Source organism: Eretmochelys imbricata, chromosome 7 (assembly GCF_965152235.1).
Source record: "Eretmochelys imbricata isolate rEreImb1 chromosome 7, rEreImb1.hap1, whole genome shotgun sequence".
NCBI classification, from domain to species: domain Eukaryota; kingdom Metazoa; phylum Chordata; order Testudines; family Cheloniidae; genus Eretmochelys; species Eretmochelys imbricata.
The window spans coordinates 68,062,314-68,090,284 of record NC_135578.1 but is presented as its reverse complement, the minus strand read 5'-3'; the positions used below and the strand labels follow the sequence as shown (position 1 = coordinate 68,090,284).

The 27,971-nt window shown below is 39.4% G+C and overlaps 1 protein-coding gene across 7 annotated transcripts in view; it reads right to left on the bottom strand.

Annotated features, from left to right (window-relative positions):
• Positions 1–1,641: 1,641 nt before the first annotated feature.
• Positions 1,642–27,971, bottom strand: part of CSGALNACT2 (chondroitin sulfate N-acetylgalactosaminyltransferase 2) — a 52,720-nt gene continuing 26,390 nt past the window's right edge. For 3 of the 7 annotated variants that reach the window (XM_077822097.1, XM_077822095.1, XM_077822096.1), the window contains 8 exons: positions 27,784–27,928; positions 22,164–23,415; positions 11,421–11,637; positions 10,613–10,714; positions 8,866–9,044; positions 6,685–6,779; positions 4,724–4,805; positions 1,642–3,114 (listed from right to left, as the gene is read on the bottom strand). In XM_077822097.1, coding sequence (XP_077678223.1) covers positions 2,822–3,114; positions 4,724–4,805; positions 6,685–6,779; positions 8,866–9,044; positions 10,613–10,714; positions 11,421–11,637; positions 22,164–22,818 — 1,623 coding nt within the window. In that variant the 5' untranslated portion in view covers positions 22,819–23,415; positions 27,784–27,928 and the 3' untranslated portion in view covers positions 1,642–2,821. Of the gene's footprint in view, positions 3,115–4,723; positions 4,806–6,684; positions 6,780–8,865; positions 9,045–9,288; positions 10,168–10,612; positions 10,715–11,420; positions 11,638–22,163; positions 23,416–27,783; positions 27,929–27,971 lie in introns of those variants that run through there. The other 4 variants (XM_077822100.1, XM_077822098.1, XM_077822101.1 and 1 more) reach the window with 3 other exon arrangements.

Genomic DNA, 27,971 nt, shown 5'->3' with positions numbered 1-27,971 from the left:
AAAATATAGCACAGGGGAGTTGTAGGAAGACACTGGATGACTATCAGCACCTAAGTTGATAAGCCTGTATCTACACTGCAAAGTGTAAGCAGTACACAGGCTTTAGCCTATAGCTGCAGGCAGACCAGCTAAACTGGACTCAACACACCAAAGTCTAGTCAGAATTTTGTTTATTGATGGTAGCCATGTTAGGGACAACACCTAAATTAGAGCCTGAGTAAACTTTGCAGTGAAGAACTGCCCCAAGAACCTGCCCGACACATACAGAAAGTGGACTGGACTGAGTCCTTGAATCCAACTCAGTGAAGCAAAAGCAGAAGAGCGACACCTAAAATTCATTATTTGGAAGTAGGTACTTCCACCAATGAGTGTGGTCACTGCATTTTAGGACTCAATTGTCTCCAATATACCTATAAGAAATGCCAAGTTTAATTCCAGAGATACTCAAGAGCTTTGTACTTAAAAACAGGACCAAACTCCCTTCATTTCAAAACAAGTTAATGATTACATCTAATCTTCAAATTTGATACAATGACAGACAAATTTTCCAGGCAATATTTTCAGAGAAATTTCCTTGTTTTGCCAGAGGGCAATGATTTGTTTTTGAAGAGTTGTCCTGTAATAAGATTTTGCTGTTCCTATAGCTGCACCAACAGTCCCCACAAACTGCTCTCTCTCTCATAGACACAAACTTACTTCTCAGCTCTAGGCCACATTTGAACTATGTCAAATAGCTCTTCACTCATATGATATAACAAATGAAGTAAACTATAAGATCTGACCTTTCTGAGTTCTGTCAGCTTCTACTTACAAACCAAAACACAACATTGCCCATTTGCCTAGCGCTCTGAGGGGCTGTGAGGATGGAAGGGCTCAGGGCTGTTTATGTGGTGATAATGGTAGAGACCTGGATTGGGTTGGAGGTTAGCACCTCTGCACCATGTCAACCAGACCCGAAGGGCTCACTCTAGTGCTGTGACCTCATTTCATGCACCAGTGCCAGGGAGAATAGTGTTTCTGCACAGAGAAGGCTCCCTACTAGATTGCCAAGGACGCAAAGGCAGCAATGCCAGGTTGAGCCCTTCAGAAGCTGATTCCTCAGTAAGGGAAGTAGAAGAGAGCTCAGATCTGATGAACAATGAGTAATATACCAGAACACAGCACCTTTCTGCTTTGCTTCTTTCTCCGTCACCCTTAGCCACATCCAGCTCAAACTCCATTCACTTCCATGCCCTCTTCCTTTATGTCCCCACACCTCCAGCCCCTATAGCTCTGCTGCTCAATTGACATGGCCTTTCTCCTGGTCACAAAGTATCATGAAGAGGTGAGAAGGAGGAGCTTTAATGGTTGCTCCCTAGAGGCAAATTCTCAGCTGATGTAAATTGTAACAGCTAGATTAAGGTCAGTAGTGATATGACAATTTACACCCGCTGAGGATCTGCCTTATAACTTTCACCTGTTATATTGGTGGGATGTGCACTTGCCCAACATTAACTGTAAATTGAACTTTTTGCTGTAGAGATTATTGCTTAAGTCTGGAACATCAGCATGGGCAATAGTCTTACTGGTATCGATGATGTCGAACATTTTTTCCCCTTTCATAACAAAGTTTCAATAAACCAGCTTGGAAAAGTTCTAAAATGCAGAAATATTCAATTTATTCATTCATCACAGAGGGAATACCAATTGTAAGACATCTTGCATTACATTCTCCCCTCTTCAAAACACAATACAGTACACTGTTCTCCACAATAAGTTACATAAAAGAAAATTTTATGTACATGTAAAAAAGGATCAGTGAACAGCATTATATTACAAAGCATATTTTGCATCCAGAAGTCACATATTTTAATCTTTACTTGCCCTTAAGTGTTTGAAACAAACAGATTTTTAAAAACAGATCCAAAGTTCGTTGATTTAGTGAATGGTTTTAAACTAATTCCTAAATTTGGAGACTGCCGATGCAAATCCCCCACACTTCCCACTAAATTAGTGAACCTCAACATTCATCTGAAAACAAAGGATATTAAAAACGATGCATCTAATCATACCATACGACGCAACAGAAGACAAGTAACCCGCTTTTATTTCAACTGCTTGTCTTTGTACATCCTGAAATATGAAAGAGGAATTTTTTTTGGCCCGTAGCTAGGATAAGCAAATGGTACGTGTCCAGCTTACTTTTGCATTGATATCAAACAATACGAACTGTTCTAGAATTCCCCTTTAAGAGATTTTCATACATCCCTTTTTCCTATAAATTCTTCTCTAATGTGAATTATATAGATGGCTGTTAATACAATGAATTCAATTAAATTGCCATGAAATCAGCAACCTAATTAACATACTAATTAAGCTCTTGTGTACATATTTCCAATGAGTTTCATGGTTGTGTGTGTTTAGTTTTTATTCTGGAATGTGTAAGTATGGTATCTTTATAAAGTTACAGTGCAATGAGCAAGACAGTGTAACAATACTTGGCAGACAAGACAAAATATTGTCCACTTAATGCAATCCTTACCTTACAATAATGTAAATATGAAAAAAATTATAAGGAGGTAAAAAAGTGTTAGGTCATACATTCTGCTGCTATATTTTTCCATAAAGTTAATACTGAAGAAACTTTCATTGAAATAATTATTTTCAAAAGTTCTTATCTCGGGTGCCTGAACTGGTGAGATATGTAACAGAATACCAGACAAAGAAGTTAAACTCTTCTTCACTGAAAGAGAGGCACTGAATGTGTAAGCTGAATTAAGGCTGTAGAATGATGCTGGTTCATTGTGGGTTTAAAGTCTTCGGTCTTGCATTAAGAATCCTTTTAATCTATTGCTTCACTGTTAGTCCTGTAGGCCTGTTTACGGAGATGGGTCTCAATCTCCTCCCTGAAGACCAGCATTCCAAGGTGCGAGTGAGATGCTTCATTCATGGCTTTAGACTGGATACACATGCGATATTGCTCTGGAGTCAGCTCATCAGCACAATGCTTCTCATGCCAGAGGTGAAACAGGCCTGGAACTGGGGTCCGGATCACAATAAGGTCTCCGTGCAAGTACTTTCTGTAAAGGTGAACATCCTCTCCACCCCAGCCTTTCACTTCCAAGTCAAACCCCCCTATAGTAGCACAAATAGACACATCAGAAAGCATTAGTTTTGCAGAATGAAAAATGAGCTCTAACATAAAAAACCCCCCACCGTTCTACCACATGTTGTAGATATTTACCACCTGAAATGTCACTTAATGACACTTTTACAGCCAATACCAACAGCACCTGCCATATTTGTGGAGTAACTGAAAAGACACAATGCAGTTTGGCACTGGAAACTGGCTTTCACCACAGGATGCAGATTCCTGGCATCACACGTTACAGCAAGACTTCAAAACAGCATAATGTGATCCATTCACATTGTGCACAACATCGGTCATAGTTAAGGCTACGATTTTGTCATGGAGGTCACAAAAGTCATGAAATCCATGACTTCCAAAGACCTCTGTGACTTTGGCTCCGGTGGCCGAGAGCTGAAGGGTACCACGGTGGGGAACTGTGAGGTACCCCCGCCACCTGAGGCAGCAGAGCCCCCAAACTCCAAGCTGCTGCGGGCAACAGAGGACCCCTGCAGCTCCCTGGCCGCCACTGAAGGGGTGAGGGGGAGATCCCTGCAGCTCTGAGCCCCCATCAGTGGTGGGGGCTCCCAGAGCTCCCAGCCACTTCCCATTTTATCATGGATATTCTTATTAATAAGTCAGGGACAGGTCTAAGGTGAACTTTTTCTTTATTGCCTGTGACCCAACCATGACTTTTACTAAAAATATCCACGACAAAATCTTAGGCTTAGTAATAGATAGTAGTTGTGACAACTACTGCAGTTGTACTCATGAATATGAATAATGAGTAAGTGTTTTCTAAATTTTAGAAACTGCAAATAAGGTGATCAAGCATCATGTGATCGTCCAACTCAAGTGCCCCATGAACCACAGTTTGAGAAACTCTTGATTAAAAGAAGTCCATACAGCCACGTTTCTAGCCAAAAGCATAGTAGAAGTTATGCTGACATGCAGAGGAAAAAAACCTAGGATTATGTAGATCATCTAATATACCACAAACAAAGCAACAGGATTGTTACTAGAAATCAGTTTGGTTTAATTATCAATTATGAAGCATCTGAGGGCAAGTGCAAGATTTTCTAGATAATTAATCGATTGATTAATAAATCAATTATGGCTAACACTAAGAAGGCTGTTTTGAAACTGAAGTAATCAAGCCTTGCTCATTTCTAAGGTGAACCACAAGAGGGTGCCAAAGTATATTTCAAACTTGAAATAGTCACAATACTCATGGCAACATTTAGTACTTAATAAGTGCACTTATTAAAAGGAAAGGATAGCATTTTTTAAAAACACAGATGAACATACTACAAAGTTCAAATGCTTGGTGAATTCACTGTCAAACTACTACATTTGCAAGAAGTAACATATTTTACTTAAAGATCTTTAGTGCTCTTAATTTAATGCTATTGATACTTAAATTGTTAAACTCTAACAACAGTCTAAAACAATAAGCCAAACCTAAAAGGCAGAAAGTTTGACTGGGAGCTCAGGAAATGCAATAAGATAAATTAACAGTTTACCTTCTTAAAAATCACAGAAGAAAACAGTAATAGATGAGGTTTTGAACTCCCCTCACCAAAATTTACAAAACACACTTATGTAAATCCATCTTACCGACAGTCAGGAAATCTGTCCGATATTGACAAGTCATTCCAAAGCCAAAATCCCGCCAGAAGCCAGAATCCTTTTTGTGTACCTACAATTTTAAAACAAACATTTTAGATTTCCCCCCCCCCGTAGTACAAGACAGCTTGAAGCAAATGTGTCGGTCTTTGATTTCAGGAGAATCTGTATTGATCTGGTTATTTGCTTGACACAGTACACAACATTTGATATTTGTGTTTCACAGTATATATACACATGCTGTTTGTTCCAATTACGGGTCATCCACATCTAACATAAGGGCCTCATAAGAAATGACAGACATATTAATTTAGATTACCCAGAAACCAGACAGTCATTCTCTTTCCTGCCTTTTTCTTCAAACACATTCCTTTTGCAATCTCCAATCTAGCCTCCCTACTGCTCTCCTCCTGCTTCCCACCTGTCTGTTGATGCCAACAATGGGTCTAACTTTCATATTCACCTATTCTACAGCTAACTCCCTCTGCTCCCCATCTCCCTAATTTCAATACTTCTGCCACATTGGCTTCCTCCTTCCTTGGTCATAAGCGGTTTATCCAGAAATGCTGCAGTCTGACAAGTAGGCAGACTTCTTGCAGTTTAAAGTTCACTCTTCTGTCAACTAGGACCTCTTCCTCTTTAAAAACCAGACACACACAGCTTCATTACTCCTTTCTAAAGGACTCTGTCCACCTATCCTTCTGGGCTCTTTTTACAAAGTCTTGTTGCTGCTGCTGCTTTCATCTCTCAGAAACCTACCCCCTTTACGCAGAGCCCCTTGTCTACACTCTGGCCATCTCTTATTTTGATTTATGTTGCTCTCCGATGTCTAGGCTTACTGCCTCTCACTGTTCCTTCCCTTCCCCAGTCTGCCTAGAGTACTGTTGACAAGTGGTTTTCCACTCAGGCCATGGCACCCCCATTTCCAAATCTCTCCACTGGCTTCCTACCTCTTAGCACATCAGTTCAGGCTCTTTGTACTTTCTTCCGGGGCCCTACATAAACCTGGTACCACCTACATTTTAGTCTTCCTTACCATCAGTCACCTCCCACTTCTGTTCTCTCACTTAAAACATCCCCATCGAACAGACTCTCCTTTCCTTGTCTTCCTCAGTAACTCTAACAACTGTTTTTCAAATGGTTGTCCAACGTTTGTTTTATTTAGATTGCAAGCTCTTCAGGGAGTCAGTATTTCCTGTTTTTAAAGCACTACATAAATTAATGGCACTACATAAGTGTTTCTAATGGGATTCTGGCTGCTGTTGAATGGTGGGGGTAAGACAGCCCTGCACAGAGCGCAGCAAGAAGCCCAGTGCTTATGTTAGTGCATTAGGTATGGGGAATAGACAGTACAGCTAGAGATGCAGTACATCTCCCTCCTCTCCTCTGCCAAACTGAGAGGGTAGACAGGGTCATACACCTGATCACCACTCAGTCGCTAGCATTCTTGGGCCAGTGTTGAATGAAGCCCATGCTGCACCTTCCAAAGAGGAGGGGTAGGAGCTACTCCTCAGTGTCCTCCTTTCACCTGCCCAAGAGACACCTGCAAAAGATATTCTGCATGCTTCATTACTCATGGAGATTACCTCCAGTAACTGCCACTTGGTGTAGTACAGTTCTCCCATCAAACTCTAGCAATGGCTTAAAAAAACCACAATACAGCCCTTGAATTACAACTGTTAACTGTGCTTGGTTAGTTTCATAGTCCAGTAAACTCTGGGTAGAAGCTAGATGTAGCCAGAAATACTGGCATTTTGGCACTTTCTATTACAATGTTTGTCTCCTAAGCTCTTACTCTTTTATGTCTAATCAATATAGGAAAAGTTCTGTTTCATATCTTTGTCAATGTCTCTGGTAAGTATCTAGGATATTTTAGATATGCTGCTACACTGAACTGCCTCATTGAGATGTAGCACAAGGCTCTAAATGTCTTAAAAATGAAGACCACTTACCAATTGCTGCTCCACAGGGGGTGGTACATCTTGGTTGGCATAGACAATAGCAGGATTATAAAGGCTGAATACCACAGGATAGAAAACTTTCTTGCCTATAAAGTCAGAAGAGTTGTGTTAGTCACAGTGGACCATCTTTGTGAGTGAAACGTGCAGCTGTGATGTATTCATGGATAATTCATTATTAATCTAATGAAAAAAGCATAGGTACATGGCCTGCCTCCCATAATTTCCATTTAGAGAGTCCATTAACATCTAGCAAGAGTGACATAGAAAAGAAACAGTATACAGCCTCCAACATGATGCTGTGCTAAGGTGGGCTTAGCTTCCAGAGGACCCCTAAAGTAACAGTAACATATGAATACTAAGAGGGAATTAAAACCATCAAAATCCAACAGCCATCCACCAGAAAGTTTAGGCAGATGGAGTTTTAGAATCACACCTCTTTCCTGTCAGTTTGGGTGGTTTTAATTTCTGCTATGGCCCTTGCAGTGACAGTTATGTTTATTTTCCATATGTTGGGATACCAATTTGCAGCTGCTGAGTACTCCTCTGGCTTTAGATTGGACAGACCTTTACCTCACCTGCCTATATTCCACACTATGCCTGCCACAGAGTTTTGGCTGGTACTTAGGAGAGCCCTTGCATTACACTGGGAATCCACATGCACTGTCTGCTTCTCCAAAGCCAGTGACCTAGGTTGGGAGAAGGCCTCAAGTATTCCTTCCCTTGTGCTGCTGTTGGGGCACCTTTTCAGAGAGGTAGCCTCAGCTTTGCTTTCCATGTAGACTCAATTTAAGAGGGCCTTAAAACCAGGATCCAAAGCCATATTGAAGGCACTTGTGATCCTCACTGTTCCTCTGTCTCACCAAGGCTCTTTCTTGAGTAATATCCTTCCCTTCTCCCAGGAATAGAGCAAAGAGGCAACATGACTATATCCAGACTCAAGCACCCTCTGCAGCAAAGTGCGAAGAGAAGGTATCTCCAATTCCCACTCCAAGCAAATTTGACATGCCACTTGCATTAAGAGTAGAGATCAGCTCCAAGGCTGACTTCATTCTGTGATATTGCAGCAGTGCTAGTTCACAAAAAAATTCCCTGTGCTGTAACATCTCTCAAGCTATTTAAATACTTATATGGCCTTCCATCATCCTGGTATGCAAGTGCTGAGACAGAGGAATAAGAGGCAGTGAGCTCAAGCCAAATTGGTTTGCAATTGTCTGTTGCCTGTCCTAAGGAAAAGCATCTTTCCATTGCATATTGGCATGCAAAGAGGGGAAAAATAAAATATTCTGGATGCAACAAATTTGTAATGAGTAAAATTTTTAAAATTACTATTGTGCCACTGTGCTAGCTAGCTTGCATAATAGCTCACAGAAGCCTTCAACTTCGCTACAAGAGTTTATAAAACAGATAGATAAGCTTCATATGCTTGTGGCAGCAGAGTCTGGAGAAGAAGAATGGGAGAAAGGAAATCCTAAATTCGAATTCCAACTCTGTCAGCAACATGCTTTGGGGCCTTAAGGCAAGTCACTTTACTGCCATGTTTTGGCAGTAAAATGGTGATACTTAACCTGCAGGAATGTTGTGAGGACTAAACACTGCAGATAAATGTTTTACAATGCTTTGTAAGATGTGGAGCTCTATATAAAGGCTCAGGATTATAGCAGGCACTGGTTGATCACATTCCCTTTTAGAACTGCTCTTGACTTTCAGACTAACTCTTGAGGGTAAGTATTTCCCATAGTTGGTCTCTGCTCTGAGGTGACACTATTTTTTAAATCAATGAAGAAATGATCCAATTGTTAAAGGTACTGAAATATTTTTTTTAACTTGGCGTTTTGTAGATTCCCAGCTTTTAAAAGCATGCATTTATTGTATAAGAATTTTAGTTTGTAATTTAAGTTTAATTGTCTGACATTTATAATGATACAAAGAGAAGTCACATTTTAAGGCATAAGCACAGTTAAGGTTCCACTCTCTGAGCTTCCTATGTGAGTGCTAGATTTTTGAGTCTTAATACTGCATCAACACTAGTTATTTTGGACACAGAATTATTTTTCCTTCCAAGAGCCACACTATTGAAATTACTCCACCATTCAAATTAGTCTTATCAAGTTATTGTAAGGCTGACTTCAGGAGGTAACGTTTCCCCGTTTCAGTAGCTTAACAGGAGCTTACCTGGTTCAGCATTCAAGCGGCAACTGTTAAGGAACTCAGCTGTGAAATAAATATCAACATCACAGAAGAACATTAACACTTCGCCTTTTTCCCAGGCTCTGGCACCCATGTCTAGTCCTCGCCCACGATTAAATTCCTCATTCAAAGAGACCAGTGTGTAATTGTGAAAATTAGTTTCTCTATAAAGGAAAAAAGTGAAAACAATTTAATAAAGGAGTGTGGAAAGAAGGATGGCATTTACAGTGCTATCAATTGCCACTGTAGTATAAATTAGTTATTTAACACATCTAATAATATCAATCTTACTGTTTTTCTCATGATTTTTTTTTTTGGGGGGGGGGGACAGCTGCAGCATTAAGCATTCTCTACATTTAATAATCCAAACTACAAGTTTGGGGGAGGGGTGGGGGGGCGGAGATCTGATTTTTGCCACCACAATCCATGCAGTAACATTTCAAATACAGTAGTTATCCAGACAGATTAAAAGGGCGCTTTGATCCTCTGATACCACTTTAATTCCAGGAGTAGCTGTGGATTGAAAGGCAATTCTAAATTATCAGAGGATTCTGGAAGTGGGACTCTCAGTCTCAAGAGCAGAGCACACTGGAAAATCAAACTATGGCACTATGTGATGGCTGTAAGTGAAGCAATAAGCTGCAAGTTGTCCATATGTTAATGCCACCACTGCCCAGTCAACTCACTATCTCCCCACCAGCCTCACACACACATTGAAGAGAAAGCAATATTGGAAAAGAGCTATGTAGAAGCACACGAGAAGCATATCTGGGAGGAAATGAGCAAATGCCCCAAAATACCATCTGGAATCTCTCAGAAAGTAAATTTTGGAAACATGTGAGAACAATACTTCCTAACCAAGCTGGGGACCCACTGAGTCAACAAAACCTAGTCTGAAACAGATCACTCATCTGAGAAGAAGTTGGAGGGGCCTCAATGAGGAAAAAAGTGATAGTTTCCCAACAGAGAAACCAGTCTTCTTCACACTGACAGCCAACTGATGGTTCTGCTTCTGATGGAGCAGTGGAGAAAAACACTCATCAACCTCCATGCATCAAGCAACTCTCTCATGGTGCCGTTTCAAGCCATCTGCACTATAACCTCTGGCCAACAGGTTTCATCATTTGTTTACAAAGTGATCCATGGAAAGTTAAGTGCAAGTAGGGACAATCTGGAGTCGTCATACTGAAGGCTGAGAATAGTAGATTAACTGCACAGGCTAACACATTGAGTGGCCCTCTGGCAGCAGAGTACTGTGCTCATTTCGTCACGGGTGACCAGCCATTTCTATTCACCATCATTAAAAGAAATCAGTTACCATTATTTGGGATGCATAATAAGTAGCATAGTGTATCCATAATTTCACTTTTTTACACATTTAGTTTTCTAGTCAGCATCAGTTTATTTGACCCAGTATTTACTACAAAACTCACCACTGTATTTTATACTACCCAGTGCCAACCATTAGTAAATCACTCAATCTCTCGACTATGCATTCTTTCAGACTCAGAATATTCAAATGATCACGCCATAAAAATAAACAGAAACTTTAACAACCACAAACAATGTTAAGAAAAATCAAAATGATGAACATACTGTAAAAAGATAAAAGGAATTTTGTTTGGCTGTGACTGACCCACCAAATTCTTCCTCATTATTTGTGAGGCTTTGTTAACTGACCAATAAACATCACTTGTATTTCAGAGCCTTCTATTCGGATTAGCTCACTTACCGAGCTACTGACTCCAGGATGCTCCTCACTTCAGATAGCCCATCTTGGCCAAAGTATACCACTGTGAGGTGAATCCGCTTGTCCTGATGAATACACACATCCCTATAATAAAGATGAGTAATATCCATTATTGTATTCTAGCAAGGGCTCTCTCACTTCAGTGTTTTGAAGTTAGTAGCTTAAGCAAATTATTTTCCTACAAGCTTTTTGATTTTGACAATGACAACCCTGCATAAAGCAACTTCGCGTCACATGCAGCTAATATATATGGTATATTTTATAAATCACCTCTTGCCAACTAAAAACCAATTCAGTGAAGTTAATCACTACTGTAATTCACTACAGATAGTGCAATAGTTTACGTTAATCTTGCTGTAAAAAAGTTTTAAAAAGACTTCACAGTGCATCTAGCAGCTTTTAAAAAGAGACAGAAACACATTAGTTCTCCTGTGCCCCCATCTTCCTGATTCAAATAGGTCTTCCATACCTGCATCTCATTCCTGATAAGGTAGCTCTAAAGCTAATACACCCACCACAATCATCATGCAATTAAACATCAGATCTCCAGTGGTCCTGCCCTTCTTAATCTAGGTTGGAGTCCTAGCTAGAGTATTTGGTTTGTGTTTTCGTGTAAAGATAAGGAAGAGTATTGTTTGAAGAAACATTTCTCCATGCAGCTATTAGTATTCCATAACATTTCTATGTAAATTATAGAACTGCGGTAGAGCTAAAGTCCATGAAAATAGGTTTTCACTTTGATAAACGAAGGAAAAACAAAACAGTTTAATTTAGACACTGATACACTTACCTAAAGTTTTGCATGAATTGTGCAAATGCCTCAGTTCTTCCAGAAAGAGGGACAATAATGTTAATAACCGATCTAGAAATGTCAACTGTTTCACTCTTCACTTTCATGAGGGGTCCAAATGGTCGGAATAGTGTGACATGTCTGTATTCCATAAGATCTATCTTCTTATAAAACAATTCATACTGTGTTCCCTTATCTCTCTCTGTGCGATAATAACCTAAAGTCAGAGAAGGAATTTTTCTAGTCAAAAACACGATTTACTGAGACATTTAGCTATTACTTTTAGATGCACCACTTGATTGCTATCCAATTATAAAACAGTATAGACAAAACTACTTGGAAAGTGGTTTTTTTTGTTCATTGAAAAGAGAAACCTTTTGGGTGTCCATCGAAAAGCAAAAGAACCCAACCAACCAAACAAAAACATCCAAGGAAACCTAAAAAAATTATATCAAAAACAGACCTTCCCTAAGGAAACTTCTGTTTTGACAAAAAGCCATTTTCTTTGGGGGGGGGGGGGGAGGCACAGGGTGTTTTAAAAAGAAATTTTTGACCAGCTGTACTAAAAAAAGTAGTTGTACATTTATCATTAAAGAATAGAGATTCAGAAAATAGTGAGTAAGGACACTGCAACACATGACACTCTTTGGAGAACTAGAAGGTACATACCAGACCCAGGAGAAGCATGTAAACCCTATGCACCTCCTCTGTGTCCTTGGCCAGTCGGTTCTAGGAAGTCACTGGGGTCACAGACCATGACCACTCTTTGTGAGGCCTCTGTTGGGCTGACTAATTCTTGGCCTCAGATAGTAGTGCATCATATAGCACATGTAGCTATCAGTGTTCAACAGCTGTTAACTGAAGGAAGCTTCTGGAAATTTACAGGGTAGTAATTTCTGTTGCTACAGCAACAAAAACAGAGCCAATCACCATGGGTTTTACAGACTCAAACCCTCTGTATTACCATCATAAATAAATAGGTTCTGCGAGAATTAGAGTTGATTCTCAAAATGAAGATGATTGGCACCAGATATCAAAAACATAATGTCAACTTTTACTACTTTCCGGGCTGAGTCCTACATTGAGGAAAGAGTCAAAGTAACTTTTGCTGCTTTGTTTGTGACAGTAGTTTTGACTCTATATAATCCATTTTAAAAGGAGATTAACATTTTAAATAATTCTACTGACTTCATAGAATTTGCTCTTTTGAAACAGACATCATAGCTTGACAAACATGATAGTTTTGATTTAATTAGCCAATTTCCAAACATCTGTAATGGAAAATTGTGTTGCTACTTTAACGACCGAGGTTCGGTGTATAAAAGGTTCTACAAAAGAGAACCAAGTAGTTTTATTTTTGGAGGAGTTATGGCACATTTTTAATCTCCAGAGTATAAATCCTTCGGTGCATATAAACATTGGAACTCTTTGCACGAAATAAGACCAACTATTAGGAATTTTGTTACTGCTGATTCATCAGATTACATTATTTGCTCATAAGACTAAGCACTGGTTAGCATAATATGAAAGACACATAGTAAACCCATTCCTAAAATCAGTTCCAGTGGTCATGCCTCCCAGAGTAGCTTATTCCCTCTTCACTCCCATTACACAAGTTTCGAGAGGGATAGCTGCATGAAAGAGCGCTGGCAATAACCTGGACTTATTTACAAAAGCCATCCTGCTGGACTATGTACACATATGTGGCTGTTATCTAGCATGGCTGTTCTTGCTGCCTTTCCATACTACCTTCCCCATGGGAAGGATTAATATATATTCCTATGGGGTGTGTAAGAGTTAGATATGTGGTGGCAGAGCACAAACCCTCTAACAAATACTAGATGGTCTTTAATAATTATTAAACTGTATCTGGGGTTGCCACTAGCCATTGTGTTCTCTTTCCGATAAGTGGGGTGTAAACTTTGCTCTACACAGCCTATCTACCAAGGGAAAGAATGAAAATGAGCCCCTGAGTAGTCACCCTTTAGTAACTTACATTTAAGGGCTGTCAAGAAACAATGCCTGAGCACGTAGCTTCAATAACTCTAGCACACACTGCCTGGGGAGCACCAGAACTAGTTCTAATAGAGTTGATCAAACACCAAAGTCTCTCAGAAAGAGGAGGATTAGGACTTTCTAGGATTGTAAATCGGCTTTGTTCCTGTAACCAAGAACAACTGTCTAATTTAACTTGCAGTGAAGTCTAAGATCAGATGAGACTAAAATTCTCTAATTCTTTGTTCCAACTGCAAAATAAAAAAATTTTGTTAAGAAGGCTGTCCCAGTGGTCAAAAGTTACTAAACAGGAGGTGCAAGTCTCTCAAACTCAGGACAGTTAAGTCCGAAGCAGACTGCAAAAAGTTACAAAAGGATCTCACTGAACTGGATGACTGGGCAACAAAATGGCAGATTAAATTCAATGTAGATAAATGCAAAGTAATGCACATGGGAAAACATAATCCTGACTATACATACAAAATGAAGGGATCTAAATTAACTGTTCCTACTCAAGAAAGGTCTTGGAGTCATTGTGGATAGTTCTCTGAAAACATCAGCTCAATGTGCAGGGGCAGACAAAAAAGCAAACAGAAAGTTAGGAACCATTAAGAAAGGGATCGATAAAACAGAAAAATATCAGAATGCCATTATATAAATACATGGTATGACTACACCTTGAATACTGTGTGGCGTTCTGGTGGCCACATCTCAAAAGAGATATACTAGAATTGGAAAAGGTACAGAGAAAGGCAACAAAAATGATTAAATATATGGAACAGCTTCCGTATGAGGAGAGATTAAAAAAACTTCAGTTTAGAAAGCAGAAAACTAAGAGGATATGATAGAGGTCTATAAAATCATGAATGGTGTGGAGAAAGTGAACAGGGAAGTGTTATTTACTCCTTCACGTAACACAAGAACCAGGGTTCTTCAGAATAGTGAAGGTGAGGAGGAGAGAACGAGAAAGAAATAAAATGTTTTCACCATGTAGGTGGTGATACTCAACACATCCTTCAGGACCAAGGAAGGACAAAGGTAAAGCTCGTTACCCAAACATATGGTGGTGACAAAATAGTTGCTGTACAACTTAATTTTTAAGTCATTTCTTTCAAACGAACAAGTCAGTATTTGCTTTTGAGATACCTGGCATTGTTCCGAAAGCAAGATGTTTTACTAGTTTTGCGCCATTCACAAATCTGTACACTCTCTCAAATGTACTGCAGCTAGAGCTTTGTTTCTGAGACGAACAACAGAAGGAAACAGCCTCAGTTTCAAGACTATACAAAAGCTACAATGCTTCACTAAATTCCACACCAGCCCACTTTGTTTTTATTTACATAAATATAAAGAAAAAGGCAAAGAAGAATTAAGGGTGAAGCAATCTACAAAATCAAATTCTTATGTGGGGAGAAAGAAGACCCCTCCTCCCCCCAAAAATATTCCAAACAACCTCATGGTGCAGTTTCAGTTGTAAAAAGTCTGAAAATCCTAGAACATGCAGTTAATTTGTTATGTAGATCTGCAAAGATGGCATATATTAGTCTAATAAGATTAACAATACAGAGCTTCTGTAAATAGTTTGTGATCACAATAGCATAATCAAGTCCAATACTATGATTGTATATTAGACCTCACATATCAATATATCACTTGCAAAAAACACTGCATAAATTCAGTCTCTACAGAGAAGGAAGCGCTATGTTTAAATGTAACAGGACCATTTTGAAAAATTAGCTGTGAACTCCTTTACATTCATGAATTCATGCCCCTACTTCCTGACCTCCCACCATACTCATTTTGTATTTACTGCTGCTGAAGTAGTTTACTGGTTAAGGAAAAAGTTGGTGAACCAGAATAAGCACACATATTTGCATTATTATTTGTTAATATTTCACACCTCTAACGTTAGATATTATACTGCATGCCACCTAAAAACTAGAATTTCCAGCTTTTAAAATGGTACACAGCATGTGCTCCTGGCTCTAGTGACCAAGACAGATTTTGGATTTGAAAGTCCTTCGTTGAAAGCTATCAAAATCAATCAAACAAGGCATTTTCTACCACAGGAAAGCTGGGATTCCTGATGTTACAGATTTTAAACACAGTCAAGAGAACAAAGATATCAAGACCTATACTACCGCAACTTTTTTTTTTTTGTATTAAAAATTCTTTAAAATTTTTGGAGCCTTGAAAGCACTCACGTAAGGCATTAACTGTCAACCCTTCCCCAGTTATAAACCCAAAGATTCCTCTTCCTCCCGCAGCTTAAAAAAGCATTTCACCTTCTCCTACACTGAATCTTTTTGCTTTTTATTGTTCGTGAAAGCAAGACAAGACATAGCCCATAAGGCTTGGTTTGAGTATCTACTCTCCCCACTCCAAACTTCTACACATATTCGCTCTCATTGACGAACAGCACAGAGTGATCTTAGGGCACAAATCTGTCTATCCCAAGAAGCACTGATCATTATAATTCCTCCTGACTTCTACTGGCATCCCCGACTAAAAGTATGTGAACATTTGCTGAAGAGAAAATATTTGCAAGAGATGTGCAGCTTTACAAAGGTAGCAGGTAATGCTTCTTAGCAGTAAAAACGTGTTGGACTGTGTAAACAGTTTCACTCAGCGACCATACAAAGACTAAGAAAAAAAGACACTGAGTCATACTAAATGAAGATAAATTCTATATTCCTGTGCTCACCATGGGTTAAAGCCTTAACTATAAAATCTGTAATCTTACTAATTTCACAAGATTAAATGTGATCAAGTGTGTGGCCAAGAAGTCAGGGAACAGAAAATTTTAAGTAGCTAACATCTGCTTAACTTCTCACTACATGTAATTTTAGCATCTGAGAATGACTCATTATATAATAAAACCTGCTATCCCACCTTCAAACTAGTATTTACTGACTACGATCCAGAACAAACAACAGCAAAGCAAACACTGGCAGAATTTTATTTCTGCATTCTCGGCCCCTGAAGTTTTATTCACTTTAAGTACTATACAGAGGAGTTCTGATTCTTGTTATGTAAATTGAGTTTTTGAAAATAAAGTTGCTAAAACTATTACCTATTGCTTCATTAGCCACCTTTTTTAGTTTTTTAGTTCCATTAGCAAAGACTAAAGTGTACTGCACCCACAAAATGTATTAGTCATTTGTGTTAATTTGACCCTTGTGGATTAATTCCCAGTAGCAACTGTACTAAGAGTCTGCTAAAGTCAGAGCTGCTGAACTAGGGCTGTAGACAGACACACACACACACACACACACACACACACAGTGCGGCCTGCATGCTGCTGTTTGGCCATTCGTAAGCAACCCAAGTTGGAAGCTGCAATAGCAAAGCATTGTGAGGCACCCAAAGTTGCAGGGCAGGGGTGACAGCCCCTCACTGATCTGGATTGCACCCAGGAACGTCATCAGTGTTTTGCACACCCCTGTAACTCTCTTGTGCTGTTTAAGTAGTAAGTGCATTTGTGTGTGCACTGAAGTAGTAACAGTGTGAACCTTGCTTTACCTGCCACATGTCCCCAAAGAGATAAGTCACAGTGCCCACAAAGGACAAGAACTACTCTGTGGGAGCATAAAATAAGCACCTGGCTTGGGAAGTCTCAGCACTGGTCTTGGGGGCTATGGTAGTTGGACTGCAGAATCTCCAATCCCCAGGAAGTGTTTCAGACAAGGAGTCTACACCCAGGAGTGTGCCCTGAAGACCCAGAGAAAGTCTGGACTCTGAAGAGATCCTGCAGGCTTTGATGCACATGGCATCCAAAGACTGGGTCCAATACTGAGATAGGTATAGACCTACACACCATCACAGCACGTTTCTTCTTAGTTAAAAGCAGTAGATGGAAACAAAACATTAAAATGGTAGTGTTAACCTGGGAAGAAGGGTGAATAGACACTTAACTTTTCACCAGAGTGGCTGCCTTGGAAGCCCTTTGTGCTTGGGTGAAAGATTTTTGTTTGTGGTCCACCCCCCACCCCAAAGTAAAACTGCCATTTCTTTTATCCCCTCCAATTCTGCTCTTAAGACAAAGTCAACAATGCTCTGCTTCTGCTCCCCTGCATCCCCTGTCTCATCCACCCTGTAGCCCAGATGGTAGGCGGTTTCGGCAGCTCTTATCCAAGTGAGACACACACACTATATTCTTCTTGAGAACGCTGTCCACAACAATAGTTTACTTTAAGGAACTGCTGGGCTTGGCAGAGTGATCAGATATTTCAGACAATTAGGTAAGGGGGATGATAAAAGAAATTGAGTTTAAAATAATGAAGCTACTATACAACTTTCAAATGAAAGTGTTTATTTTTTCAATCAGGTTATATTCTCTTAAAATTAATAGTGACCTGTCAAAGTAATATGTATGTCTTTAGGAGATACAAAAGAAGGACATATTAAACACAGTCCTATAGGCCACCTCCAGACTGCAGCAGGGTTTTCTGGTAGCAAGCTCATCACCAGCAAAGCAGGCTGATTATTTCTCTACCCAAAGTTACTTGTGGCACTCACCACGTTATTTTAGAGTTTCAATGTATATATGTGATCTGCAATTTCCTTTTACTATTTTCTTGATCCGGCCCCATCAATAGCAAAGATGCCACAAACTGGTGATGAGCACAAGTGCACATTCACTGACATGATGTGATAACAGATTTGATATCAGATATACAACTCTAAAAACCATTTGCCTTGCTTTAGAAAATAGACTTGAAGCTAACTGCTTGATAGCACAGGCTTCTTGAATCAGAAGAACATGAAATGCTAGAACACACCAGCAAAAGGACACCAAAGAACTGAAGGATTAGTGAAATGCAGAAAACAGGAGTTGGAAAAGAAGAGTAATACCAAGGCAGTCTACCATATCTGGCAAGTATCATGGCTTCTCTGTGAACCTTTTATGGCCATATGGTCAGCCCCACTGGGAATCCACACTACATACAAACTTCATTAACTATATACACTATTATTAGAAAATGCTAGATATTCTCTCTCTCTCACACACACACACACCCTCCCCTCCTGCCCCAGTGAGGAAAAGGACATATCTACATGGTGACACTCTGGAAAATTAATGCTGAATTAACTAACGAGTTGAATTTAAAATGCATTTTTAAAGTGCATTACAGCTGCGTAGATGAGCTCATTCAGAAGTAAAGTTGCCTTAGCTTAATTCCCTTTGGAAGTGAATTAAACTGGCCTTAGTTCACTTCAGCTTAACTCAGAATGACAGTGTTCACAAGGCTTTAATGTGCTTTTAGCTAATGCATTTTAAATTCAACCCTTATTTAATGAACTATGACTGTCCCTGGGTGTCCTCATGTAGATATGCCCCAAGATGCAACAGGAACTGAGATTTGACAGTTGTAAAACATGATGATTGTTTTCATTTCTTGATTATTTACCACTGTACCTCAGATTTAAAAAAGCTAGGTTGGAAAAAAATTCAGTACAAGTTCAAGGGGTGAGGGGAAAGAAAAGATGGTAGGAAGGGAAATGGCAATGGGCTGAGAAAGCTGAGACTTTGAAGCCTTATTAAAGAGAGACCTGAGCAAACATGTCAAATTAAATGTCCACTATGTACATATCCGGAAGCACACAAGAGAAAGCAGGGCTCAAAAATTGAAGTGATACTCAAACAGAAGTTTAGAAAAAAGTTAAGGTAGCTGCAAAAGAAGAAGCTCTTGTCTACACAGAAAGTTATACCACTATAAACTCCCTGCGTGGACACTTACTCCACAGTAAGAGTGCTTTTTTTCCCTGTTTCATTTGGGTCATTTTGGTATAATTATGCTTGTAAAATTAGGTTTTTCTTTAAATTCAGTCTGTCTACTCCATCTTAGTAACTCAGTGGGGCTGAAATAGACACTACAAAGCCATTTGGTTTCCCTTAAACTTAAAGTAATCAGTTCTATTGTTTTCAGAACTTCCATACTATCAAATATCAGTTTCCCAGTCATCTGGTCCAATCTGCTTCAATTTTAGTTTCTGGTTCTAAATGTCTCATTAGAATCTTAGACTGGAGTTCAACTGTTGATGATGATACATCAGTTTAGGTGCCAAAATATTTGTCAATACAGAATGGCGCATTAAAGCCAATTTAAATAAAGTGGTTAAAATCTTCACAGAGAAACTTTGTTCTTGGGATACCATTTCTAGGCAGACATTAAAAGCATTTACTATGATTTTAGGACAGGGACAATGAGGTCTGACAGCTTAAGCCTGAGCGCTTATGATGGATGTTATAAGGGAGCACTGTATTTTCCAAACATAATGGCAGCAGCTTTCTAACCACGCTTCCATCAACAAAATGACAAGTTATAAAGTAAAAGACTGAAGTCCTTGAAAGGGACAAAACATTAAAAATGAAAGATTTAGCTCTGAAATTTGAAGTCAAAACAGTTAATGCTCAAAGAAAATTTCTCTTCAGCTGGCCAAAAAGTTTCTCAAGTCTGCCAATGCTATTTTCACATGCCTAGGAAACCATAGGATGACTTATATAGGTACTATCTCTGGTTGAAAGGAAACAATGTTATATTACTGTGGCTAGTAACTAACATATCCTGATGACCTACAGCACAAAAATATTTTATTAACCATTATTCACTACTATGTGATTCCTGTAATCCAAGTCATAAAACACTGTCTTGACCACAGAGGAAATGAGTTCAATTTCCAAAGAGAAAGATGTTATTTAGGAACTAATTGTCAATTTATCTGGGGTAAAGAGATGAAGGGAAGAGAAGAACTTTGTTTCATAAGGCACCATGTCTTCTAGCTTTCTCAGAGGCCTATAGTCATTAGAAGTGGCTAAAAGAAAAGCTACAATTTAAACAGCTGCAAAGACATACCGAAGTGCACACAATATGTATGAGAGGAAAGCCACTGCACATTATAGTAATTTAAAAGAACAACAGAATTGTAAAATGACATTGTGAGAATGTCTGTCTCTAGGCAAACTGAAATATGCTTTTAGGGGAAAAACTTTAAAGTCCAATGCTGCATTGATTGGCTTTAGAGCTATACTTTAGATGCATTTCTACTCCTCCCCCCAAGATAACAAAGGAACTTTACTTGGAAGTTTCAATAGAGTACTGTTAAGGCAAAAGACCACTGCACTATTCCATTAGTGAGAAGCAAATTCATTTTGGAGCCGATTAAGTCATCTGACTAAAAAAAGTTAACTATTTCAAGGACTGTGTAGCATTCTCACGTATATATTTGCTTAACTATGCATCATACATCACTACGCAGATTTTGGTGTGCTTGAAAATATAAGAATTACTCGAAAGCATTGTGCCCTTCTGACACTTTCTGGCAATATGGACTGCATTTAATACTGTAAGCCTGTGTAAAAAAATCTTAATATTTCCATCAGAATTACACTTTAGTATCGAGTACCTTCAAGACTGAATTCTAGAGAAACAGTGGTCACTGTACCTTTTCAGTACATCAGCCTTGAGAAAGCAATGTTCATATATCATTGCTTCAATGTTTTACAGCTGAAATAACATTCATCTTCTCTCCCCTACCCCTGGGATTCTGAGAATTTAACAAATGCCAGCATTTTAAAAGTCGTATGTTTGAATAATCTGGTTTCAGGTTTTGCACATCAGGAAAGATCCTGAGCTGGTTTAACTCTGCATAGATTCACTGACTAATGGAGCCGTGCTATTTTATGCCCCCTGAAGATCTACCCCTAGATTAGAGGTGGGCAAACTGCGGCCCGAAGGACCATCCTGGCCCAGGAGGCTCGCTCCTGGCCCCTCCCCCGCTGCCCCCCCCTCATGCAGCCTCAGCTCGCCACGTTGTGAGTTCCTACCACTCTGAGCAGCATGGTAAGGGGGTGGCAGCAGTGCACACAGAGGCGAGGAGGTTGGCTAGGGAGTCCCAGGGGGGTTGGGAAGTGGGAAGGGGTGAATAGGGAGTGGGGGCCAGGCTGTTTGGGGGGGGGGGGGAAGAGAACAGCCTTCCCTACCCAGCCCTCCATACAGTTTTGTACCCTGATGTGGCCCTCGGGCCAAAAAGTTTGCCGACCCCTGCCCTAGATACTCAGCAACCAAATAGTCTAACAAAGATAAGGTACTCTATAAATACCACTCTTCCCCCAACACAGGTGCATGTGCCAATGTTTTAAATATGAATAACTAGTTTGCATTGTGACATTAATATAGACCTCTTCACCAACATGCAGTTTATAGTTAACTAGTCATAACTAGGATACAGAGGGACAAAGTTAAATGGAGATTTTCAAAGGCAGAAAGGGAAGCTAGGCAATCAAGTCTCATGACCTTCAAGTTGGGCTCTATGTGCTTCTGAAAGCTCCTCCTCAGTATTAGGTAGCATTTTAGATCTACATCAGCACAAAATACGTAAAATGATCTTCAACGATAAGAGATCCAACTGTTAAAATTCAAACAGACACAGCTTGTTTTGTCTGCTTGCTATAGTAAAATATCTCCACTGAAATCATTACTCCCCCCACCCCCTTTCAGTGCATGGTATTGTGCAATATTATGAAACAGATTCTATTACAACAGGCAAACCAGGTCTAAGGTTTTTCTTAGTGCAGCAGAAGTACTACATATTAGAGTAGATATCAAAACTATAAAGACATGGAAAAATGCTATTAATTTTGTTTTACAACTATATATTCCTTTGCAATTATTCATAGTGTATTATGACATTCTGTGCAGCTGATTGGGAAATACATAAAAGTTATTAAATAAGCTTTTACAGTACCTTCTATGAAATCATTTTCATTATAGAGCGGTCTCTCTCCTACTCCATCATCATCTTGTCCATCTTCTTCATCCGGATTATTGATTACCTCTAGGCCAGCCTCAATAACTTCCACCAACTCATCTCGCTTATCCTTTCTAACAGGTTTCTCCTCTGGGTGTCGAGTGAGCCCCATCTCCAACTGGAACACTTTCATAGAGGTAAAGCTTTCAAAAGGAATGACACCATATTCACTCGGTAGCTTGGCGCCAATGCTCACCTCAGCCTTGTCAATTTGGGAATGAAGAAACTCTAGGAGATCATTGGATGCTTGTTCTTTGGTGCCTTGGTAGCCCATGCCATTGACTCTTGGGCTCTTTTTTTCCTGCAGCAATTTCAGCTTATCACTCATTTCCTGAAGCTCTTGTTTCAGCTGAGCAATCTGACGCTTCAGACTAGTAGCCCGGGTTTGATAGTGTTCCTCTTGTTCCTGTAGAAGAGCTTGGTAATGTTCTTTACCCAAGTTCTCCCCTACAACACCAGGCAGAGATCCATTTCCATCTGTCTGTGGAGCACACTCAAGCAGGTACATGAACAACATTAAACTGAATAGCAAGGCAAGACCCACCAATAGCCAACGGGTCCTGGCTTGAAATATTAAACCCCTTCTGGGCATTCTTATCAGATTTCGAGTCCCCCTCCAAAAAGCTGATTTTCTTTTTCATACCTTTCCAAGAGCATCCCAACAAAGACTTAAAAAAGGAATGAAACCATGATTTTTTTTTAAACAGTCACACCAAAGTTATGTCAGCCAAAAAAAAAAAGTTACGTTCAACATTTGTCTTAATCATTTGATATTGCAGAGACAAAGTCTAAAGTTACTATAACTTCCATGATGAAAAGGAGAAATGCAGTCTACACCATCAAATAGAATTCTCATAATATTCTGGTGACTTGACCGAAAGACAGAAATATTGTGAATACTTGCTGACTCTTTTCCTGTTTTTGTTTGTTTCTTAAAAAGAAGAGTTAAGGTTTTTAGTCTGAAGTTTTTCTCAATGAAGAAACCTGGCAAATACTAGGATTGGTAGGCTTTTGATGCACAGCTTTTTTGCACACACACATTTATACACTGCAGGAGCAATCTACACCTTAGTAACAGTAGTTTTCATTGGACAGTTTGATATTTTCCTCTGGCACTCTTGAGTATTTTATTCCACTTCCCCCCTTCTTTGGGCTTCTGTGGTTTGAGTCAGCAATACCAAGGCAGAATCTAAAATTAAATGAAAGGTGCATATTAGAACTATAAAGCAGCCAGGCAGCTGGAAAACACATGAACGAAACATTAACATCCAAAAATGTAGCCATGATAGATTGCAAAAGTTTTTTTTTTTTTTTTTTTTGATTTGTAAAAACCTATAGTACTTTCCACAGTGTTACACATGACTGATTTATTTCCTATGGAACTGTCTGGAGCATACTAATAAGAATAGCTGAATGAAACAACTTTTTCAAGCAGATAAGTTACAAGAATTCTTTTCCAGTCCTATTGCATCATGTCTGAAGAGCTTCCCTAATCATCATGGCTGATTTTTTCTGAAAGTAGTACAAAAAAAATAGGGCTGTCGATTAATCGCTGTTAACTCATGCGATTAACTCAAAAAAATTAACTGCAATTAATCGCAGTTTTAATCGCGCTGTTAAACAATAGAATGCCATTAAAATTTATTATATATTTTGGATGTTTTTCTACATTTTCATGTATATTGTATTCTGTGTTGTAATTGAAATCAAAGTGTATACTATTTTTTACTACAAATATTTGCACTATAAAAATGATAAACAAAAGAAATAGTATTTTTCCGTTCACCTCAGACTATGTGTAGTGCAATGTTGTGATAGTGCAACTTACAAATGTAGATTTTGTTACATAACTGCACCCAAACAAAACAATGTAAAACTTCAGAGCCTACAAATCCACTCAATTGCTAAGACAAACACGTTTGTTTACCTTTACAGGAGATAATGCTGCCCTCTTCTTGTTTACAGTATCATCAGAAAGTGAGAACAGGCATTTGCATGGTACTTTTGTAGCTGGCACAGCAAGGTACTTACATGCCAAATATGCTAAACATTGGTATGCCCCTTCATACTTCGGCCACCATTCCAGAGGACATGCTTCCATGCTGATGATGCTCGTTAAAAAAAAATGTGTTAAATAAATTTGTGACTGACTCCTTGGGGGAGAATTGTATGTCCCCTGATGTTTTACCTGCATTCTACCATATATTTCATGTTATAGCAGTCTCAGATGATGACCCAGCACACGTTGTTCATTTTAAGAACACTTTCACTGCAGAATTCACAAAATGCAAAGAAGATACCAATGTGAGATTTCTAAAAATAGCTACAGGACTCGACCCAAGGTTTAAGAATCTAAAGTGCCTTCCAAAATCTGAGAGGGACGAGGTGTGGAGCATGCTTTCAAAAGTCAAGAGCAACACTCCGATGCAAAAACTACAGAACCCAAACAACGCACCAAAAAACAACCTTCTGCTGGTGGCATCTGAGATAATGAAAATGAACAGGTGTCAGTCTGCACTGCTTTGGATTGTTATCGAGCAGAATCAGTCATCAGCATGGATACATGTCCCCTGGAAGGGTGGTTGAAGCATGATGGGACATATGAATCTTTAGCACATCTGACACGTAAATATCTTGCAATGCTGGCTACAACAGTGCCATGAGAATGCCTGTTCTCACTTTCAGGTAACATTGTAAACAAGAAGCAGGCAGCATTATCTCCTGCAAATGTAAACAAATGTGTTTGAGTGATTGGCTGAACAAGAAGTAGTACTGAGTGGACTTGCAGGCTCTAAAATTTTAGATTGTTTTATTTTTGAATGCATTTTGTTGTACATAATTCTACATTTATAAGTTTAACTTTCATGATAAAGAGATTGCACTACAGTACTTGTATTAAGTGAATTGAAAAATACTATTTCTTTTGTTTTTTTACAGTGCAAATACTTGTAATCAAAAATAAACAAAGTAAGCACTGTACACTTTACATTCTGTGTTGTAATTGAAATAAACAGATCTGAAAATGTAGAAAACATCCAAAAAAATTTAAATAAATGGTATTCTATTGTTGTTTAACAGTGAGATTAATCACACGATTAATCGTGATTAATTTTTTTTTAGTTGCTTGACAGCCCTACTAAAAAAATAAATTTAAGGTAATCTCACTGTTCGAACATAACTTGCATTTCTGATTACCCTTATTTGCATCTAATATCCTTTGAGAGACAATTTACTTATCAACATACTCAAGTGCTAAAGATCTAAAGGTTAAAGTTATACAAATATAGTTTCTCAGGCAAGGTCTAAATGAAATAGTTCTGGGTTTCTGGCCACTCAAACAGAGCCATTACATTCAACTCAATGGCATCTGTTTGTCTGTAATGAGATAGATGCAGCATTCAAAATCTGATCAATCCAATATTTTGGAGCATATTCAAGGCATCCGTGGGCGCAACCACACTGATTTTGGTGCAAATCAGACTACTGGAAAAGCCTGATTCACAGGAATATCAGGGCCCACAGACTACCTGGCACTGTAGGCAGAGAAGTCTCTCTGCAACCTATGCATAACAGGGGCAGCAACTTCCTTGCTGTAAGAAGAAAAGGAGGACTTGTGGCACCTTAGAGACTAACAAGGTGCCACAAGTCCTCCTTTTCCTTTTGCGGATACAGGCGAACACGGCTGCTACTCTGAAACTTAGCTTGCTGTGTAAGGAGACTTCTGTTCGTCTGGGCTACAGGCAATAAGAAAGCCTTAGTGGGTTGAAGGGGCAGTAGCGGTGGGGAAACAGAGGACTGGGGGTGAGTGGTGGTTATAGGGAATGCAAAAACCCAAAGAAGAGTGGGGGAAGGGGAAAGAGGAGGAACATAGGGCACACAGATCCAGGCATAAGGGGAAGGGGGAACGAAGATGCACACAGAACACCTGGGGAGGGGATGGGGAGAGTAAGGAGGGGCCACTGCTGGGGGGGGGATAATCGGGGTCAATGGTATTGGGAATGGAGACAGAGCCCATGGTGTGAGGAAGGAAATGGGAGGAGTTGGTAGGAGTCCCTGCAATAGAAAAGTGTGGGAGGGTGGCACACAGGGAGCTTGGGGGAGGGTTGGAGGAATGCAAGGAGAATGCTCACAGCCTATGGAAGTTCCACAGCGCATACAACTTTATTGGCAAATCTTTAAGCTTATTAAATTACTTGTGCTTTTTCTTATCTGCAAGTGCAATTTATATTCATTTGAATAGGCTTTATGCGTTCCCCAATTGACTCAGATTTATCCTTGGCCAATACCTCAGCTATTATTTTGACAGCACCAACAACAGTGTGCTAGACACACCATAGAATAGTGTGAAACAAGAGTGTGGACCCAAAGAGCTGTTTCAACACAAAATGAACAGGTAAAAGAAAAAAGAACAGCAACAAGTAGTAAGATATTCCAACTTCTGAGTGAGTTGCACACACAGTTTCCATGATATTTGCTAGGAAGGTTTATTTTCCATGGTGTGGTAGCTTGGGCAGCCAACATTTCTTTGGGGGAAGAAAACTAGGGTTTAGTGACCTTTTGTACAAAATGGGCTAAGGAGGGACTTTGAAGAGAATGTGAATGCAGAGAAGACCAGGTGAAGGAGAGAATTCAAGATGAGGGGGAAGGAAGGGCAGGGAGGAACAAGAGGGAGAAATGGTTCATGGAAGAAGCCACTGGCAAGAGTGAAGAATGTGAAAGGATTGTTATTCTGTGTTGTAGGATGAAGTAAAGGGGGGCAAGTGTGGACCAAAGACGACAAAGAGGAAGCAGAGAACAAGTTAAGTTGTGAAGGATTTAAAAGCAAGGACAAGCAAAGAGAACAGAAAGAGAAAACAGATTTCTGAGATGTATCAGAAAGAATACACCAGCAGGATACAGCATTTGTGGGGGGAGGGTAAGTGAGGTGACAGGGAGGGAAAAGGACAGAAGTAAAAAATGGAAGCATCTTTGAATACTGAGGGACAGGAAGGAGAGTGGAATAGCAAACGACAAGTAAAGGGAGGAGGGGGAAGAGGCTGAGAAGAGAAGGCATTCAGTATCTGACATGTTAAGTTTACATAGGCAGCATAACATCCCAGAAGAGATAGCAGAGAATCAACCAGACTCTGATGGAAGAAGAGAGAGTAGAGTGGAAAGGCAGATCTGCAAATTCTTCACATGTAGGTAGCAAATGAAATCCTGTGACTAAATATGATCAGATAGGGACAAATGAGAGAAAGGCAGAAAAGGCCAATTACTGGGTCACCAGGACTGGGAAACCAAAACAAACTTGTTTTGAAATGAACATTGGGATTGATTCTTCCACCTATAAGGGATGGATTCTCTTTAATAGTGTCTCAAAGGATACACCCTTAAACACAATGCAGCCAAAGAGTATTTCCATTATACCATTAAGGTTACAAGGCAAAAACAAAAACAAAAAACCAAAAACAGAATAGGAAATAAAAGTGAATATGTATTAACTCAGTTACTAAGGTAAGTAAATTATTGTTCATGCTTCTGCAAAGCACTCTTGCAAAAAATAAAGGAAACTTACTATATTGTAAGTTATAGACATCCATTTTTTGAGATCCTGGGCTGACTGTCTTGGGGGCATTCAGGTATGCTGCAATCTGCGCAAGAATCAGGCATTCCTCCTTTGTTCTTCCTTTTAATTTTTGCAAGACTTTTCCACCCTCTATCTTTGGAGAAGAGAGAGACAGACAGACACAAAATTTGAGCACA